General features: G+C 38.6%; 1 protein-coding gene across 1 annotated transcript in view; it reads right to left on the reverse strand.

The window, feature by feature from the left end:
- Positions 1-16,622, reverse strand: part of LOC124788510 — a 212,138-nt gene that overhangs the window by 175,315 nt on the left and 20,201 nt on the right. The window contains exons 4-5 of the mRNA XM_047255778.1: positions 10,862-10,992; positions 4,074-4,269 (exon numbers count right to left, since the gene is read on the reverse strand). Of these exons, the coding sequence (XP_047111734.1) occupies positions 4,074-4,269; positions 10,862-10,992 (327 nt within the window). The remainder of the gene's footprint in view (positions 1-4,073; positions 4,270-10,861; positions 10,993-16,622) is intronic.

Below are 16,622 nucleotides of genomic sequence, written 5' to 3' on the forward strand. Positions count from 1 at the left end.
CTTTGTTACCATTTTCACTGTAATCTTTGAGGGAGGTCTGCTGCAGTCAGTCTCTGTTTTTTGTTGTCTTCCATTAGGGTTTTGGAAACCCACCTAACACAAAATTTGTGGTAACCTAGCTTCTCTGCCACATATTTATGAACCAAACTCTGTGAAACTTGGAGAAAAATGTTGTGAAAGATCTGTAATTGTGAAACAATCATTTTCATGAAATTTGTCATTGATAGGCTATGCCTATCACTGAGGTCCTCTTCATTAACATTGTACTGTCATTTTTAAAATCAATTCACCATTGCCTCACTCAGCTTTCACTCAACAAAATCCTAACCACAAAATGCAACTCATGAGTGGTGAGATTTTTTATTGCATCACACATTTTAACACATGACAAATTGCAAAGTAGCAGACACATAGACTACACACTACCATTGCTGGATGTGTACTGAGTGCAGGAACAATATGGCACCAAGATGATTGCTATAGCCCTGCCCAATGCTGTGATACACCAAAATGTCTGTTACTTTCTAGATAGCCCTCATACATTACAATAATTTTTTTTATTTTTATTTTTACGTTTTTCTCATGATTTTCATTTTTGTATATTTTTATCTCTTTCTCCTCTTTCAACCCAGTGCAAACATTATATTATAAGCTCAATTTGCATGTGAACAGAACTGGCAATTTGTGAGGATTCTTAATGCCATTTGGATGCACTGAATCAGCCAAATGTTTATCTGTAATAGTTCCTAAAAGTTTTGTGCTGCTTACTTCTTTAATTGCCTCTCTATTATGTTTAATATTTACATTATACATGTCACTCTGTCTGGTTCAAAATACTACAGTCATTGTTTTAGACTTCTCTAGTAGATACTCATTCACATTTTTAATACTCAGAGCTGCTTCCTTTTCAATTTTCTCCTGTGCCTGAGTTGAACAGATTGTTGCCAAGTCATCAGTATACTTTATTAGTTAAACAGTGGAAAATCCAGGATGGAATGTGTGTGTGTGAGTGTCTGTTGTCTTTTTTGACAATGGCCTTGTTAGCTGAAAGTTTATTGTATGATAATCTTTTCATTGTGCCTATCTGCAACTCAGCATCTCCACTATACGATGAATAGCAACAATCCTTTTCATAATATTGCTGCTTTATAAGATGCTGATTTGTATTGACTGGGAGAGCATTAAGCAGAGAATAAATAGTATATCTCTAAGTACTGAACCTTATGACACACCATGTTTGATAGTTTGTGAATCAGATCTGTAAGTGATTATATTTGCCTCACAAGCATACCTGATTTTTGCGGACTGTTTGTTATTTATCATGTATCAATTTATTACGTCATAACATTCCTCTCAATGCACATACTGACAGTTTTTCCATCAGGCTGGAATGATTTACAAAGTCAAGGGCTTTAGACAGGTCCTTAAAGATCCTACAGATCTTCTGTTGCCTCAGAGCTCAGGGCTCAGAACACATTCAACTAAATCTGTTGATGTCATTACCCTTGACTTCTGTTCTTCCAAACCATGTTGTGTTGAGTACAGAATATGAAATTTTGTTATAAACTTGTAGTTCTATTCCTTATTATCAATTTACAGATTTTCCAAATGTGAAAATCAATAATATTGGCCTGTCATTTCATAAATTACCTCTGTTCCCTAGTACTACAGCAGACAAATATCACACCTTTCATTTGTACAGGGTGACAATTATTGAACTATATGAAAATCAATTATAAATATGGCATGCACACACTTTATTCAACACCTAAATGTCACCACAGATATTTGGATTTAGGTTATGACATGTTTGAAATGCCTGCCATCATTGGTGATGATATGGTGCAGACAAACAGCAAAATCCTGAATGATCCACTGAAATGTTGGAACAAAGGTGCTGTTGATGGCCTCCTGAATGGCTGTTTTCAGCTCAGCAATGGTTTTGGGGTTATTTCTGTACACCACATCTTTAATAGAGCCCCACAAAAAGGAGCCACATATGTTCAGATCTGGAGAATGTGGTGGCCAATCAAGGCCCGTGCCAGTGGTCTCTGGCTACCCCAGAACCAGAATGTGGTACCCAGAGTGCTCCTCCAGGACATCACTCTCCTGCTTCCATGGGGTTGAGCTCCATCTTTCACAAACCACATCTTGTCGAAATCAGGGTCACTTTGCATAATGGCGGTGAAATCATCATCCAGAACCTTCACATACCATTTGGTAGTCACTGTACCATCAAGGAATATCACACTGATTATTTTGTGACTAGACACTGCACACCACACAGTCACCCATTGAGGGTGAATGGACTTCTCGATCATGAAATGTGGATTCTCAGTCCCCCAAATGTGCCAGTTTTGCTGACACCAACAAGGAGCATGCACATGCAGATACTAATTCCCATCATGTCCCACAGCCAAACATGCAGTCTGAACATCCTAATGCAAGCTGTTCAGAAGCTATGATGATTTTATTTCATATAGCTCAATAACTGTTGCCCTATAAGTCAGATTTGTTGACTACTCAACTACATAATAGAATAGTAACTGAAGTAGCTCAAATAAATGATGATTTACACAATTTATTTTGGCAGTAAAATTGGTTGAATATTTGTACATCTATATTTTTTCTGTGATATCTACAATAACATTTTTGATAAATGTAATACTAAGACAGGCATATCTGACTGCAACTTATATTAACTACATATTTCGTAAAAGTTCTACACAAATAATTCAGACTGCAAAGCTTATATCATATCTGAGTTACAAATATTGTGTGGTAGCAAGGTTCTAAGTGCTGCAATCAGAACCATTAAATATCATACCACAAAAATGAAGAGGGAGTGGAAATGTTGGATGACCACAAATTTCAGATACTCAGTGGTAGTAACCACTTTCTTTGAAGAGAATGTGTTGTTCAGATTGCCCTCCAACAAACAGGGAATAAGATAACTGTATGAGGTCTTGTGTTCTACTCAATGGTGATTCAACCATCACACATCACATTCATTCAGTATGCTACTCAATAATGAAAGCTGACAGACTGCACTCATCTAGAAGTACTTAACATTAGGACAGGTTGACTGCAGCAGTAGCTAACATCAGGACAGGCTGGCATGAGACTAATTCAAAAGCACTACGTCGAGCCATTCATTCAGTAATGAAAGTCACATGTGTCATTACAGTATGAATCATTTGTGATTTCTGGAGAATGCAATCAAATTTAATGGCATGTAAGGCAGTAGTGCAGCTCATAGTAGATGGTATCCTACTGTTAATTCACATATGTCCATAACCTTTGCACTGCTGTAGCATTGGGCCAACATAATGGAGGAAGGTTGAGAGTGTGTTCCATCATGTGTCAATATGAGGATTAGTCCATGCTGTAGTCACATTACATGGTGTAGTACTTGCTTATTAATGTGTATGATATTCTTTAAATCACTCACTGACATGCTGATATTATGGTGCCTGAGACCAAACAGACACTGTGGCTTTGTCATAATACTAAGCTTTCCATTCGTAGACAAATATGCCATCTCACAACGCTTCTGCTGGAACACTGTCCTAGAGATCCTCCAAGTCTGAGTGCATTCAGGCCACCTTCTATGGGTTTTGAAACTTTCACTAGTCTTAGTGCACCAGTACCATACTTAATGTTTGATATATTTGTGGTGATAATTATAACTAACTTCAGACATTACATTCAAAACACTATGTCTGTGTTGTTCTTCAATTCTAAATATTATTGTGGAATTGAAAGAGTACAGACTTAATTCATGTTATGTAGAGAGATATTCAAATATTAGACATGATTTAGGTAAGAGTACAGACTTAATTCACTTTATGTAGAGAGATATTCAAATATTAGACATGATTTAGGTTTTGTATAGCTTTTAAAAATTAGAACTAGTGAATGATGAGAAGTTTAATAAATGCCTCATTCTCTTTTTCAAGCCTGGCAGAAGCTCACAATACAATACAATATAAAAATTGAAACCAAATATTCGTTAATTGTAAAAATGAGATAAAATAACTGTCAGTTAAATAATCATTGATAAACATATGTACCTTCTTTCTCCATACTTTGAGAGCCAGGAACATAGACTGTAGAAGTGTACAGTGAGCCACTTGTTTTCATAACACAGAACCACAGTCCGTAATCTAAGGAACTTGGATTTAGTATCATAAGATGGCAGCTGTCATGGTTTACTTTGTAACTAAAATAGTCACCATTACCAACATTATTACTGACATGGAGTCGTTTCTGGAATTAACACAAGATTCATTTGCAAATACTAAAATTCGAAAGCTCACAATAGTATTTTATGTAAATTTTTTGTTTTATTTTTATATGGTTGCTGTTTCAGTTTCTGAAAGAAAACAGTTATTTTATAATTATTACAATAACAAAAATTACAGGGCAGAAATCATAAAATAAAACAAAGAAAGGCAGCCACTCAATGAAACTGTTTGATTCTTACCACACAGACTCATACAAAAACACACAGATTTTATTAGCTTTTGTGATTCCACAATTTACACAGTTTAAGAACATATTCTTACACAGATACACCCAAACACATTCACTGACATTAAAACTGGGCTACGCATTTACTTATTTGTGAACTGAGTGTTCATGGTAGGACTAGATGCCTCATACATAGGAAGCGGTGTCAGTAGGGATTTCAGATAATTCAACCACAATTCAACCTCTCCCCTTGCCAACCAGTAAAAAGTGCTGTCTGAAACTGACAATGAACCTGGGTAGGTGCATTACGCTTCCCTGTTGCAAAGTCTTCATCATTTCATGATACGTTCTGATAAGTGTGGATGGGAGGAGGCCTGTTAATTGCCTGTTGTTCAAATGTGTGATTAATAATAGTACCTCTTAGCAAAATGGTAACAATGGATAGAAAGAGAAGCTAGGTGTAATTTGTTTGTATGCACAGCATCTCATTATGACAATAGAGGGGCCATTACAGTGATAAGTCCAAGTAAAGCTTGCAGATAGTCGCAACACATTTTATAGTGATGGGCAATATAAAAAGAAAAGCGTAACAAACCTCTGACAACTACCATAATGAAGTGTAATAAACTTCCAAAAACTAACGAAAAAAAGGCTGTTAATGAGGAAAATGGGTGTAGTTCACAGTGCGAATATAATTATGGCAATGCAGTTAGTGACTCCTTCAGCGAACTCTGTAATTTCTCTACAAAACATACACGAAAGTGCAATGTGATTTTACTCACATATATTTATAGGAGGAATCTAGCTGAAATTGTAAATGACTCAAACAATAACCTTCAAGTGAGCAGTGTTGTGAAACCCAGAGCAAAAACAAAAAACATTGTACAAGGTGCCAACTTGAAAGGTATAATACTGCATAGCAATTACTTCATAATTTGTGTAAGTGGTGCAAATGATCTAGGAAGCAATGAAGCTGGTGTCTGAATTGAAATTCTGAAGAATTTCCTTCAAGAAAATAACCAGAACACACAATTGTCATTACTGTCCCACATCGGTACGATCTGATCAACAACTCATGTGTAAACAAGGAAATAAGAAAAACAAATATTTTAATTAAGGCACTATGTTAAAACTATGGAAATTGTTCAATTCTAGATACAGGAAAGTTGGATGAGGTCAACACACTAACCACTACACGCAACAAGCGGCTACCAGGGTAGCAGGGATTGTGTGGCGTGGGCTGGGCGGTTTTTGAGGTTAGATGGCCTTGGGAAAGTACAGAAAGGGCAACAGCCTCAATGGGTGCAGGGCAAAGTCAGGACATGCGGGGACCAAGCAGCAATCGGTATTGTAATTGTAAACTGTCGAAGCTGCATTGGTAAAGTACCAGAACTTCAAGTGCTGATAGAAAGCACCGACGCCGAAATCGTTATAGGTACAGAAAGCTGGTTGAAGCCAGAGATAAATTCTGCCAAAATTTTTACAAAGGTACAGACGGTGTTTAGAAAGGATAGATTGCATGCAACCCGTGGTGGAGTGTTCGTCGCTGTTAGTAGTAGTTTATCCTGTAGTGAAATAGAAGTGGATAGTTCCTGTGAATTATTGTGGGTGGAGGTTACACTCAACAACCAAGCTAGGTTAATAATTGGCTCCTTTTACTGACCTCCCGACTCAGCAGCATTAGTGGCAGAACAACTGAGAGAAAATTTGGAATACATTTCACATAAATTTTCTCAGCATGTTATAGTCTTAGGTGGAGATTTCAATTTACCAGATATAGACTGGGACACTCAGATGTTTAGGACGGGTGGTAGGGACAGAGCATCGAGTGACATTATACTGAGTGCACTATCCGAAAATTACCTCGAGCAGTTAAACAGAGAACCGACTCGTGGAGATAACATCTTGGACCAACTGATAACAAACAGACCCGAACTTTTCGAATCTGTATGTACAGAACAGGGAATCAGTGATCATAAGGCCGTTGCAGCATCCCTGAATATGGAAGTTAGTAGGAATATAAAAAAAGGGAGGAAGGTTTATCTGTTTAGCAAGAGTAATAGAAGGCAGATTTCAGACTACCTAACAGATCAAAATGAAAATTTCTGTTCCGACACTGACAATGTTGAGTGTTTATGGAAAAAGTTCAAGGCAATCGTAAAATGCGTTTTAGACAGGTACGTGCTGAGTAAAACTGTGAGGGACGGGAAAAACCCACCGTGGTACAACAACAAAGTTAGGAAACTACTGTGAAAGCAAAGAGAGCTTCACTCTAAGTTTAAACGCAGCCAAAACCTCTCAGACAAACAGAAGCTAAACGATGTCAAAGTTAGCGTAAGGAGGACTATGCATGAAGCGTTCAGTGAATTCGAAAGTAAAATTCTATGTAATGACTTGACAGAAAATCCTAGGAAGTTCTGGTCTTACGTTAAATCAGTAAGTGGCTCGAAACAGCGTATCCAGACACTCCGGGATGATGATGGCATTGAAAGAGAGGATGACACGCGTAAAGCTGAAATACTAAACACCTTTTTCCAAAGCTGTTTTACAGAGGAAGACCGCACTGCAGTTCCTTCTCTAAATCCTTGCACAAACGAAAAAATGGCTGACATCAAAATAAGTGACCAAGGAATAGAAAAGCAACTGGAATCACTCAACAGAGGAAAGTCCACTGGACCTGACGGGATACCAATTCGATTCTAAACAGAGTACGCGAAAGAACTTGCCCACCTTCTAACAGCCGTGTACCGCAAGTCTCTAGAGGAACGGAAGGTTCCAAATGATTGGAAAAGAGCACAGGTAGTCCCAGTCTTCAAGAAGGGTCATCGAGCAGATGCGCAAAACTATAGACCTATATCTCTGACGTCAATCTGTTGTAGAATTTTAGAACATGTTTTTTGCTCGAGTATCATGTCGTTTTTGGAAACCCAGAATCTACTATGTAGGAATCAACATGGATTGTGGAAACAGCGATCGTGTGAGACCCAACTCGCTTTATTTGTTCATGAGACCCAGAAAATTTTAGATACAGGCTCCCAGGTAGATGTTATTTTCCTTGACTTCCGGAAGGTGTTCGATACAGTTCCGCACTGTCGCCTGATAAACAAAGTAAGAGCCTACGGAATATCAGACCAGCTGTGTGGCTGGATTGAAGAGTTTTTAGCAAACAGAACACAGCATGTTGTTATCAATGGAGAGACGTCTACAGACGTTAAAGTAACCTCTGGCGTGCCACAGGGGAGTGTTATGGGACCATTGCTTTTCACAATATGTATAAATGACCTAGTAGATAGTGTCGGAAGTCCCATGCGGCTTTTCGCGGATGATGCTGTAGTATACAGAGAAGTTGCAGCATTAGAAAATTGTAGCAAAATGCAGGAAGATCTGCAGCGGATAGGCACTTGGTGCAAGGAGAGGCAACTGACCCTTAACATAGACAAATGTACTGTATTGCGAATACATAGAAAGAAGGATCCTTTATTGTATGATTATATGATTGCGGAACAAACACTGGTAGCAGTTACTTCTGTAAAATATCTGGGAGTATGCGTGCGGAACGATTTGAAGTGAAATGATCATATAAAATTAATTGTTGGGAAGGCAGGTACCAGGTTGAGATTCATTGGGAGAGTCCTTAGAAAATGCAGTCCATCAACAAAGGAGGTGGCTTACAAAACAGTCGTTCGACCTATACTTGAGTACTGCTCATCAGTGTGGGATCTGTACCAGATCGGGTTGACGGAGGAGATAGAGAAGATCCAAAGAAGAGCGGCGCGTTTCGTCACAGGGTTATTTGGTAACCGTGATAGTGTTACGGAGATGTTTAACAAACTCAAGTGGCAGACTCTGCAAGAGAGGCGCTCTGCATCACAGTGTAGCTTGCTCGCCAGGTTTCGAGAGGGTGCGTTTCTGGATGAGGTATCGAATATATTGCTTCCCCCTACTTATACCTCCTGAGGAGATCACGAATGTAAAATTAGAGAGATTAGAGCGCGCACGGAGGCTTTCAGACAGTCGTTCTTCCCGCGAACCATACACGACTGGAACAGGAAGGGGAGGTAATGACAGTGGCACGTAAAGTGCCCTCCGCCACACACCATTGGGTGGCTTGCGGAGTATACATGTAGATGTAGATGTAGAACCACAGATTTCGTTTGAATTATGCAGGTATACGTTATTTGTGTGATAAATTTAGTCAAATAATAAAAGAAAGGATCGAACTGAAAAGCCTTATATATAAAAACAGTTCATGAGTAAAAGAGCCTTCACCATGTATACATGAAGGTTAAGTACTTGACAACAGCATCATAAATGACAGTAAACTCAAAATAATATCACAAAACATCCAATGTATTACCAACAAAATAGAACAAATTGACGAATGTTTAAGTGTTAGTAGTCCTCATATTTATCTTATGCTTGAAATAGGGTGCAAAAATGAAGAAATCTGTAGCATTAATTTAAGTAATTATAAAATGGTCAGTGTCTATTGTAGGAAACAACAAAAAGGTGGGGGTGTTGGTATTTATGTCAAAAATAATGTCCAGTATGAAAGAATTGATTGGGTAAATAAACTTGAATGTTACATGGTTTTTGAAATAGCTGCAAATGCTTAGAAATAGCAGTTTAATAATAGCTAGCATGTACAGACCCCATAACAGTAACATGGAAGAAATTTTCTGTCATTTAGAGCAATTTGTTGACAAACTCTCACCTCATAAAAAACAGACTATAACAGTAGGGGATGTGAACATAGACTCCTTAACTAATAGCATAAATTATTTTATATATATTGATATTTTACAGTCCTATAATTCCACCCATGTGAATTCAGTGCCAACAAGAATTACATGGGAATCTTAAAAATGTATTGACCATGTTATTACAAACTTAAGAAGGGAAGACCTTGTAGTTAGAACTGTTGGGAATCACATTTCAAACTACAGTGCATTAACCCTAGAGCTTCATACAGACAAAGAAACAGTACATGATGTGGACCTATTTTCCTACAAAAGAAAGCTAGACTATCATACATTAAAGGAAACAATAGTACACATAAATTGGCAGCAGGTAGGCCTATATGAAATAGAAGATATTAATGATTAGTGGGGTAAATTTTATACAACATTAACCCATTGTCTTAGTCAAGTATGTCCAGTGGTCCAAATACTAAAGAAAACTGACAGTTCCAGGAATCTTAAACTTCCCCCTAACATGATAAAATTAAAGAAAACTGCAGTACTTCCAACCTAAATATGAAGCCTATAGAAAAACCTACAGGAGAGCACTTAAGACATTGAAATCACAGATGTATGCTGAACAGATGAGGCAATCTAGTAATGTTACCAAAACAGCGTGAATTATAGTAAATAAGGAAAGAGGAGGGAGCGACAATGCAGTGTGTAATAACATAATAATAAGTTACAGTGAAAAATCGCTGAGTGACCCAAAGGAAGTATGTGAGAAATTCATAGACCAGTTTAGTAAGATGAGTAGGAAGGATGTGATTGAGCCACCACAGGTGTTAAATCCCAGTAATGTCAGTAATTCATTCTTCCTGAGGTGTGTTACAGAACTGGAAATCCTGAAAACCAGGTCCAACTCAAAAGCAAATACATCTAGTGGCTGGGAGGGGGAGAGAGAGAGAGAGATCTGGGGCTGAATTGTCCCAGCCTTCTATATTCCACTGCTATTGCAGCTCAACCATGGTGCATGGTTGTCCTGGAGCACTGGACAAAGAGGGAGTGACAGATCGTAAGAGTTGTGAAGCAGCCACTTAAGTTGAATACAATTAAATTTAGCAGTGTGCCCCATCAACAGGTGGTCAAACTGCACTCTCAGACATTTTTCCAGTAGTCATTCATTCATGTGGTAAGTGGCCAAATTAAAAAAAAACTGAGTGTGTACACCAATTCTCAGTCATGTTATAGCTTGTTATGTTTACAGTTCCGAGAATTTACATCAATTTATCTTTCAATTTCTGTAGCTGCATTCTCTTACAAGATTTCTTAACGAATTCTGTGTGGAAGCTGTTAGCAGTTTGAATGATAGGAGACTTTTGACCAAGACATGTGACACAGTAGTTATGACAACATAGTTGAGTTAATGGAATGTATTAATCATATCTCCACATGGTCATTCTAAAAAAATATTTTCTGCTATATTCCTAAACCATTTCATAGGAATTCCAAGTTTGTCCACTTTCCAAGGATGTGACTGACTCCATTCTTCCTCTGTCCTTTTCCAATTGCAGCTTGCTCCATCTCTACTTGCCTCAGCAATGACATGAAATTAAACAGCTTTTAAAATGTCATTACCAGTCTGTTACAAAAATTTTAGTTGCTCTTAAAAAATAAAATTATGTAACAAGCAGACAATAATTACATACTTTGTCTCCTGGACGTGTGAAGTAACAATGTTGTATTTCCTCATCATATGAAGTTTCCTCTAACTCACAGAACACATCAATTACTCCATCATTGAATGTTGAAAGTTCCCATCCTGATGTCAAATGTTGTTCTGAAAAAAAAAGAAAAAAAAAATAGAACAGCTACAAATCTGATACTCCTTTACAATTATGCATGTCTGATATAACCTAAATACTCTCTCACCAACAGGGACTGTCACGGCACTTCTGTTACATTACAGAAACTGTAATAGAACTAAAATTTCTAAGAATTGCGCTGACATAAGTGTACTATTTGCCAACAAGAACTACAGATATTGTTCCACATCTCTCTAACCACCTACACAACAGTAATGAATTACACAGTTGTATGTTTGCCTCCATAACTGGGTCGTCAGCATAGTTTACTGCCATGGGGTGGAACCTGAGTTTGATTTCTGATACTGCTAGGAATTTTTCCTTGCTGAGAGGACTGGAATAGGGTGCACTGAGTCTTGTCATGACAACTGATGAGCTACTTGACTGAGGCAAGACTTGACAATGGCCAGGAGTGCAGCATGATGATGCCCTCCCCTCCATATGGCATCCACATCATGCCATTGGCTGATAAATGAGACAGAGGTCAGTCCAAGCCAAATGGCCCATCTGTGGCAACAATGGCAGTGCTTACCACTTACAACACCGTTGTATAGGCCAATAATCACTACCAATTAAATGTGGTGAGCTTACCACATTCACAGGCTGTTGCATTACAGGTCTTCATGTCACTCATGGTGTATTACCTGGTGTTGCATCAGGAATCTTTGGAGATTTTGTGTTCCTCCGATAGTCAGGGCAAAATAACCATAATATTTGTAGACACAAGGACTGATGTGAAGTGCATATGTTCCTAATTAACTCTCTGTAATCATCTCCAACATAATTAAAAATTGTCATGATGACATTGTAACAACCAGTTAGTTAACCAAACAGTGCCCTTCCTAGCAAATATTAAACATGTTTTTTAAAGTTACAGAGAGTGTTATGCAATTCTTTACTGACACATTCATCAACATCATAGACCAATCTCCAGTGGGAGTCTCATAAAACTTTCTATAATTTGTGCAGAGGCAATTTCAGCAGCCATTCAGTATTCTGAAGAGCTTCAGCACAGTAAAAAATATTGTTTTTTTTCCCTTTACTAAACTGTTGGTTCAAATGGCTCTGAGCACTATGGGACTCAACTGCTGAGGTCATTAGTCCCCTAGAACTTAGAACTAGTTAAACCTAACTAACCTAAGGACATCACAAACATCCATGCCCGAGGCAGGATTCGAACCTGCAACCATAGCGGTCTTGCGGTTCCAGACTGCAGCGCCTCTAACCGCACGGCCACTTCGGCCGGCTACTAAACTGTGTTGGAATATTTTAATATACAGAGTGTTACAAAAAGGTATGGCCAAACTTTCAGGAAACATTCCTCACACACAAAGAAAGAAAATATGTAATGTGGACATGTGTCCAGAAAGGTTTACTTTCCATGTTAGAGCTCATTTTATTACTTCTCTTCAAATCACATTAATCATGGAATGGAAACACACAGCAACAGAACGTACCAGTGTGACTTCAAACACTCTGTTACAGGAAATGTTCAAAATGTCCTCTGTTAGCGAGGATACATGCATCCACCCTCCGTCGCATGGAATCCCTGATGCGCTGATGCAGCCCTGGAGAATGGTGTATTGTATCACAGCCATCCACAATACAAGCACGAAGAGTCTCTACATTTGGTACATTTGGTACTGGGATTGTGTAGACAAGAGCTTTCAAATGCCCCCATAAATGAAAGTCAAGAGGGTTGAGGCCATGGAATTGGTCTGCCTCTACCAATCCATCGGTCACCAAATCTGTTGTTGAGAAGCGTACGAACACTTCGACTGAAATGTGCAGGAGCTCCATCGTGCATGAACCACATGTTGTGTCGTACTTGTAAAGGCACATGTTCTAGCAGCACAGGTAGGGTATCCCGTACGCAATCATGATAACATGCTCCATTGAGCGTAGGTGGAAGAACATGGGGCCCAAACTAAAATGAGCTCTAACATGGAAATTAAGCATTTCCGGACACATGTCCACATAAAATTTTTTCTTTATTTGTGTGTGAGGAATGTTTCCTGAAAGTTTGGCCATACCTTTTTGTAACACCCTGTATAATGCCACTACAAGGTATCATAGCTAGTAATTACTACAAAAGAAACAGGATGATTTTCATCTGTTATGCAATAATAAATGTTGAAAATTTTCACATAAATATGCTACACTGGGGAAAAATTTTATAATTATGAGACATAATTGTCACTGCTTACCTTTAGGTAATAATATACTGAGTAAAGATGGGTCCCTCTTCTAATGAGTAACCTGCTCTTCCTTTTAACCTTTCAGAATCTATCCCTCACCTGTATCAGATGAAAGCTGGGACATGTAATACTTTCACATTTATATGTGTGTGTTGACAACACTACACATTTTGCCTCTTGTAGGTAATACTGGCCAGAAATTCTGTCACATAATTTATTAGTTTTCACAACTTAATTTTCATTTGATGCAGTTAACTGATCTTTTGGGGAAACATCAATAGCTCTACTTACAACTATCAATCTGTAAATGAAAATTAGATTTAATATTTTTTTACCTGTTCTATAAACTTGGAGCTGATATTTCTAACAATCTGTGAAATGAACATTAAATCTATGTGCATTAATTCTTATGTAAGAATGTATCCTATATCACATTTTTCTGACAGTTAACACATATTTGCTGATCTATTCATTGTGGATCAAAGAAACAAACATTGCATTTAACCTAATATAATGTTGAAAGCAACCAATCACCTATAGTGGATGGATGTGTGGAGCACAGACACTCTTATCAGAAAACAGCTTTCGATCACTTGTTCTTTTTCTGTCAAAAGAACAGGCATTTACACACACAGCCACACAGGCACCCAAATGTGCACTCTTTGGCTACAGCAAGATTGCTTATTGATGCTCAATTGTTGAAAGAAGTTGACAAAGCTGACAGAAGTGGGGAGGGAGGAGGGAAGAATGAAAAGAAGACATAGTGGGAAAGAGGTAGGTCTTTGGATAGATGACTCTATGGCTGCACAACAGAACGAAAGGGGTACAGATGGTAGAAGAAAAAGAGATGTAGAAAGAGGGTGAAGGGCAGACATGGAGGGGTGAGGGGGAGGAGAAGAAGGAGGAGATGGAGAGGGAGAAATGGAGTGGAGAAGAAGGCAGAGGCATAGATAAGGAGAGAGAGAAGGAGGGTGTGAGGGACAGAGATAGAGGAGAGAGAGACAGAGAGAACAGGAGAGAAAGATAATGCAAAAATGGGGGAGATTGGGGGAGGGGGAAATGGTAGGAAAAGGCCAGACATGATCTGGTAAGAGAAGGAGTGGTGTGGATGGGACAGAGAAAGGAAAATTTAAGGTGAGGCAGTGGGAACAAATTAGTTGAGATATAGGCTATAAGGATTATGAGAATGCAGGATATGCTGGAAAGAAAATTCACATCTTTGTGTTTCAGGGAGACCTGTGCTAGAAGGCAGCATCCAAATGGCCTGCATAACTGGTGAAGTCATTTGTAATAAAATATACAATAGTATATTCCAGGGGCTGATTTGGACAATGACCACTATTTATTGGTTATGAGCTGTAGATTAAAACTTGGGAACTGGCCACTGAATCGTCACAAGAAAGTTACAATTTACTATGTAAATGACTGAAATTTAGGCTTGATATTCAAAGACTTAAACCAAGAGAGGAGTGTATTTAATTGCACAACACTCTATCTGACATTGTTATGTTCCCCGTGCTATGCAACTAACTTGAGTGTGACCAGTTTCCTCATAAAAAATTATGTAAATCTTCAACTTTTTATATAACCCTCCAAATTAAATGATTGCTAGGAGGCAAGGAACGGATATTCTGAACAGATAAGTGCTGTGAGGACCAGAATAATTATTGAATTTATTCAGTTCAGCAGAGACAAAACTATTGGATTGTTATTAAAAGTTTATCCTAAGTGGTAAGAAGAGAACAGTTAAAATCTACACAGTAAATTTAGAAATAGCTTCTGTGATGGCTGGCATTCTCCCTTTACAGATGTAGTGCACAGAAACCTATGTGTGTCCTGTCACAAGTCTATAAAAAAAAAATTATGTAAATTGGCAGTCATGAATGGTGCAAACTGGTAATCAACGTCGCGAGTTCTATTGCTCCAGCAAGATGGAGCAAGGCTGATCAAAGTACACCAGTGGTGCATATATTTACCAATAATACCTGCAGCTGTACCTGTTGCTGTCATCGACTGTCTGCATTGCCCAATGGGTTGCTATGTAGATTGCTGACAGAGCTGCAACTTCCACGGTGCGTGATCATGGTAAAGTACTATCTCCATATCCCGTAGCGAGTAATACAGAGTACTACAAATGCTCACGAAAATAGTCAGGACATGAATCCCTGTTTCTCAGTCAAGCATAGCATCAGTTTTTCCTACTCTACATCAGTGGCTGCGCAGCCATCTTCTTGCAGCAAAATTCCTGCAAATCCCCTGTCTTCCCTCCAAACATTGTATGCACTGGTAACATTGCCCCACATCACACAATTTCAGAGCCAATGGCACCTCCCAAGGTGATTTAAGTCAAAATGATCTCAAGGCTTCTGCATTGCTAACAGAACCATCAGGATGTTTCTGCAGAGTCCCATAACAAGAACAGGGGTGTGAGGAGATTATAAGGAGTGCACCTCATCAATATTGCCCGTAGCAGCACCAGACACATCTTTTGTGTTAATATGGCGCCTTGGCCACCAAAAACTAAGTCTGGGCCAGCTTTCCACATAGTGTAGAAATCTCAGCTTTGAGTTTTACTGTAAGGATGAGGGCACCACCACACTCTTATCTGATACAAAAGCTGCCACCCGCCGGGGGTGGGGTGTCCTTTGGTTTTCTCTTGGGCCACCCATGGAGCCCGCTTTAAACAACTCTGATTTGGCTGTTGCCTTGTTGTGGCTCAGTCACAGAAACTGAAGCTAACTCAGTTATTTTCATCTGCTACAAAATTTGCTATTGGCATGACATGTGACATTTAATCACCACTTGCCTCGCTTGGTTACTCTGGTCTGAAGATAAAGAAATATTCAGAATTATTTCACAAAACCATATGCAAAGTGCATAGTTAAGTATTAAAAATGTAAGGTGGGTGAGTGATTTGGGTCTTGCACTCATTGTGGAGGGGACACATAGGTTGCCACCTTGCAAGCTGAAGAAACTGCAAAAACATAGGAATTTAAGGAGATGGGACCTGGATAAACTGAAAAAACCAGAGGTTGTAGAGAGTTTCAGAGGTGGCATTAGGGAATGATTGACAAGAGCAGGGGAAATGAATATAGTAAAAGAAGAGAGACGAAATAGTGAAGGCAGCAGGGGATCATGTCGGTAAAAAGACAAGAGCCAGTAGAGGTTCTTAGCTAACAGAAAAGATACAGAAGTTAACTGATGAAAAGATGAAAAGATAAAATATAAAAATGCAGTAAATGAAGCAGGTGAAAGAGAACACAAACACATAAAAATAAGATTGACAGGAAGTGCAAAATGGCTAAGCAGGAATGGGTAGAGGACAAATGTAATGATGTACGAGCATATATTATTAGGTGTAAGATAGGTGCCACCTGCAGGAAAATTAAAGAGACCTATGGAGAAAA

The sequence above is a fragment of the Schistocerca piceifrons genome, chromosome 3 (genome assembly GCF_021461385.2).
Source record: "Schistocerca piceifrons isolate TAMUIC-IGC-003096 chromosome 3, iqSchPice1.1, whole genome shotgun sequence".
Taxonomy (NCBI): domain Eukaryota; kingdom Metazoa; phylum Arthropoda; class Insecta; order Orthoptera; family Acrididae; genus Schistocerca; species Schistocerca piceifrons.